The sequence below is a fragment of the Nematolebias whitei genome, chromosome 16 (genome assembly GCF_014905685.2).
Source record: "Nematolebias whitei isolate Nwh7 chromosome 16, NemWhi1, whole genome shotgun sequence".
Lineage (NCBI taxonomy): Eukaryota > Metazoa > Chordata > Actinopteri > Cyprinodontiformes > Rivulidae > Nematolebias > Nematolebias whitei.
Window position 1 is genome coordinate 813398 of NC_056513.1, and position 4231 is coordinate 817628.

Genomic DNA, 4231 nt, shown 5'->3' on the forward strand with positions numbered 1-4231 from the left:
GTAGAAACGTTTCGTCTCTCATCCGAGAGACTTCCTCAGTCTGAGGATGAGAGACGAAACGTTTCTACATTTTTTTGTTGATTTGCTTTGGTTTTTTTTTTTTTTTGAATGTCCAGAGGACCAGATTTAACTTTTTTAGAAAGAAGATGTTGCTTGCTATATTAAAACGTCACACCTGTCAGGTGACTGGTAAACCCAATCAAACCATTAACCGGGCACCACTGTATCCTATTCCAGCTACATCAACCATTTGAGCACTTAATTATTGATTGTGTGGGTCCTCTTCTCCCTTCACGTTCAGGTGCTAAGTATCGTTTGAATGTTATGTGCCAGAGTACCAGGTATCCATATCCATTGCACACACTTACTGCAGTCTGTGGTGGGAGCTCTTCTGCAGTTCATTGCAATTTTTGGGATACCAAAGGTATTCAGAGTGACCAGGGATCTAACTTCTCCTCTCATTTGTTTGCACAGTTTTTTTAAGCAGCTGCACATTAAGCACAATCAATCTACAGCATACCATGCACAGAGCCAAGGAGCACTGGAGCGGTTTCATCAGAATTCAAACCTTAACTCCGTGCTTACTGTGTTCAGATGAACTCACTGGGAGGATGGTCTGACTTGGTTGTTGCTTGCAGCAGGACAAGTAACACAGGAGAATTTGGGCTTTAGCCCTAATGAATTCATCTTTGGTCATACCGTGCGTGGCCCTTTAACTGTTTTGTGGGATGAGTGGGATAAGTGTCCTGAAAGGCGCTTTTTAAATAAAATGATTATTATTATTATGAGTGGAAGGATACTGAACCACCACAAAACCTGTTGCATTGTGTTAATGGGTTTAGGCAGAGACTCTTTACTGCTACACAGTTGGCAAAAGAGAAATGATCATCTGCACAGGAAAAGATGAAGCGCCTGTATGATAAGAAAGCTGAACACTGTGTCTTTCTTTCAGGTGACCAAGCATTGGCCTTACTTCCTATTGTTAGTTCACCATTTCAGGAGAAGTCCTCTGGGCCATATACAGTTGTTGTGAAACAGCTGTCGGAACAAAACTATGTCATTGCCACTCCAGAAAGAGCAAACAATTCATGTTAACCTCTTCAAACCAAATCATGTTCATGCTCAAAATGTATTGGTGGATGAAGTTCACCCTGTGTGTATTGGTAAAACAGTGACATCTCCTGGAGATGAATGGAATGGAGATGGGTTGTCTGCTCCAGATTCAGCAATGTTACCTGGTTGACTCAGGAACTCCGAACTACTGGAAAACTTGGACGCTGTGCCGAGTTCTTTACCAGAGTCACAACGCTTTGAGTTCAATCAGTTGATAAACTCTCATTCTGATTTATTTGCAGATGTTCCATCCTGCACGACTGAACATGACATTGAGGTTGGTGATGCACAACCTATAAAACAACAGTTTGATAGAGTTAACCCAGAAAAACGCAAACATCTGGATGCTGAGGTTGACTATATGTTAAAAAATGTCATCCCTCAGGCATCATGTTCAAACTGGGCTGCACCTGTTTGTTGGTTCCAAACAAGGCCAGCCAAGGGAGCCAAGTTCAGATAAACACACAGTTCTTTTGAGGACAGGCAGAACTTAATGACATCAACCTTGAGTCTGTGTTGGTCCACTCGGTTCCAAAATGTCCAAAATAACATGGCCACACCGATGGACCATGACGGAGTAAAATCCCCAAGATCTGATCCATTCAGCCCAAAGCATTTGAGTCTGGGTACTCGAGACACGAACCAAGCCAACAAAAACACAAGCAGCATGATCAGGTCCAAATTTGCTGCCAACGACTTCCTTGACTGTAGATAAACCAGCAACCAGCTGAGTTCAAAAAGCAGGAACCAGTTATCGAAAATCCAATTAAATATGCGTCCTTAAAATCCACAGATGGCAGCAGAGAGAGACACATCATTAAGTCTTCCAGTCGATGAGATATCCAGCAGTGTGCGTGCCAACAGGGTAAATCAGCTCGCCTAAAGCCTGTCTTCTCTTGAAGAAATGTTGTAAATTGAGTTGAGGGACCAACTGGTCAGAACAGTCCATAATTATGGTTCAGAAGATGCAAGAGAGTCTCACAGCAGTTTCACAGACAGACAGAGCAGCAAAGCAAAGCGGAGAGGGAGGGGAGAAGTGTCCGATCTCATCTAGAGCAAGTGGTGAAGAGGACAGAGGATGTGAACATCTTCATCCCTGAAAGAGTGACCTCTGGCCTGGAGATGAGTGTAGACCTCAGAGTCCTGGCCTGATGATGTTGATCTTCTGTGCTGGTCCATCCTTTTGGCCAGTGGCTGTTTAGTTTCCCTGATGTAAGACTGATCACAGCCCTCCTTCTTTCAGCTTTTCTGTCTTTAGGGTCTCCACGGTTTAGGAGCCAGAGCTGAAAAGGTTGTCTCCTCTGGATTTATTAAAGGTTTTCAGGACTGCTAAAATCACCTGGTCAGAGGATCTAAGAGCACGGTATGGTTTGTGAAGGTGAAGCAGTTCAGACAAATAAGAAGGACTAAGACCGTTCAAAGACTTAAAAACAAACGGAACTTTAAAATGGATTAGAAAGTGGACAGGAAGCCAGTGGAGGGACATGAGAACTGGAGTGATGTGCTCACTCCTGCCTGCACCAGTCAGAAATTGTGCAGCAGCATTTTGTAACCGTGAGAGCGAGGCCTGGCTAACTCCGATCAACAGTTACAATAATCCAGGCGTGAAGTAATAAAAGTGTGGATTACTGTCTCTAATTGGTGTCTAGAAAGGAGGGGCTTGATTTTTGACAGGTGTGGGAATGGATGAGGATTGAACCCTGGACTTTCAGCTCCTGAGTCCACTGCCCTACCTCTACCCCATCTCGGCCTCTTACTACATACTACTACAGTAAACACTAAAATAAACTACTACTTGTGCACATAATTTTGTTACATTTCATGTACCACACGAGACGGTAACGACAGTGAAGTTTACTGTTCTTGTAGTACTTGTACTACTATCCCTACTTGTTTATCACTTATCACAGGGGTGGGTGGTGGTGGGGGGTGAACCTAACACCCACGATAAACGAGGGACTTCTGTACCCTGAAAGGTTCTGTTGAGATTTTGAGACACCTGGCAGCCATTTATATCCTATGTTCAAAATATGTCGATGCCTGTTTCACATGTTCATGTGTGTGATGATGATGATGATGGGTGGGATTTTTTATTTTGTTGTAGGTTTTGTGTGTGTGTTGTAAAAAAGAAAATAATTCAATAAAAACAGTCCTTAAATGTTTGTATTGATCAAATGTTACTGTTACATGCGTTGGGCACATTAAACACGTCTGTACACGACGAGAAGGATCTCTCTGGACAAGTTAACACAAAGCTGTGGACACATTCGATGCTCTACAACCTGGACTGGGGTTGGGTTTCTTCTTTACTATTACAACAAATGTATAACTTGAATAATGTCAGAAAAATGTTGGGCAAAAAAACATTTTATGCTAAACCTGAAGAGTAAAATATGTTTATTAAAGTGTTTTTCAATCAATGGGTTTTATCAACCACGTACAGCTGGCCCTGGAGCACGGAGTCTGTCATGCTATGTACAGAATCTGTGTTGGAGGTCTGAACCAGGACCAGGTGAGCCTGAGGCGGGGATGTCAGAGTTTATCGATAGAGGTAATCAGCTTGTATGTTGGCAGCGATCTCAGACTCCCACTTGTCTCCATTGTTCAGGAGCTTCTCTTTGTTGTAGAGCAGTTCTTCATGGGTTTCAGTGGAATACTCAAAGTTTGGACCCTGAAAACAGAAGAAAACAAGAATTAGGAAATGCAGTGTTGTAGTCAAGACCACCTAACCCGAGACCGTCGAGACCAAGACTTTTGGGGTCTGAGACCAAGACCTCAAGTCTTGGAGCTCAGTCTTTTCACAGATTATCTGTCTTGTACTAAACTGTCACGACAAGTGACCGTTTTAACCAATACGTAAAAAACATGTGTAACTTTTTTAAAGATATTTTTTATAAAGTTAAGATACTTCAACTTTGTTTGCTTTTGGATGAATGCATCAGCTTTTACACATTTTCAAAGCTACATAAAGAAACCAGAGTCAGTGGTTTTTACACAACAATTTTCAGGTCATGTGACCCACTGACACTAAACTTATGTTAAACTCTGGTTAAAGACCCGACATCTTCATTTATTTCTCATTTTAAAGCATTTTCTAATTTTACATAATTTGTTCCTA

The 4231-nt window shown here is 42.1% G+C and overlaps 1 protein-coding gene across 1 annotated transcript in view; it reads right to left on the reverse strand.

Annotated features, from left to right (window-relative positions):
- Positions 1-3262: 3262 nt before the first annotated feature.
- LOC119422641 (NADH dehydrogenase [ubiquinone] iron-sulfur protein 8, mitochondrial) overlaps positions 3263-4231 on the reverse strand; it is a gene marked incomplete in the record, with an annotated part of 6676 nt that continues 5707 nt past the window's right edge. Inside the window, 1 exon segment of the mRNA XM_037690026.1 lies at positions 3263-3784. Within this exon segment, the coding sequence (XP_037545954.1) occupies positions 3653-3784 (132 nt within the window).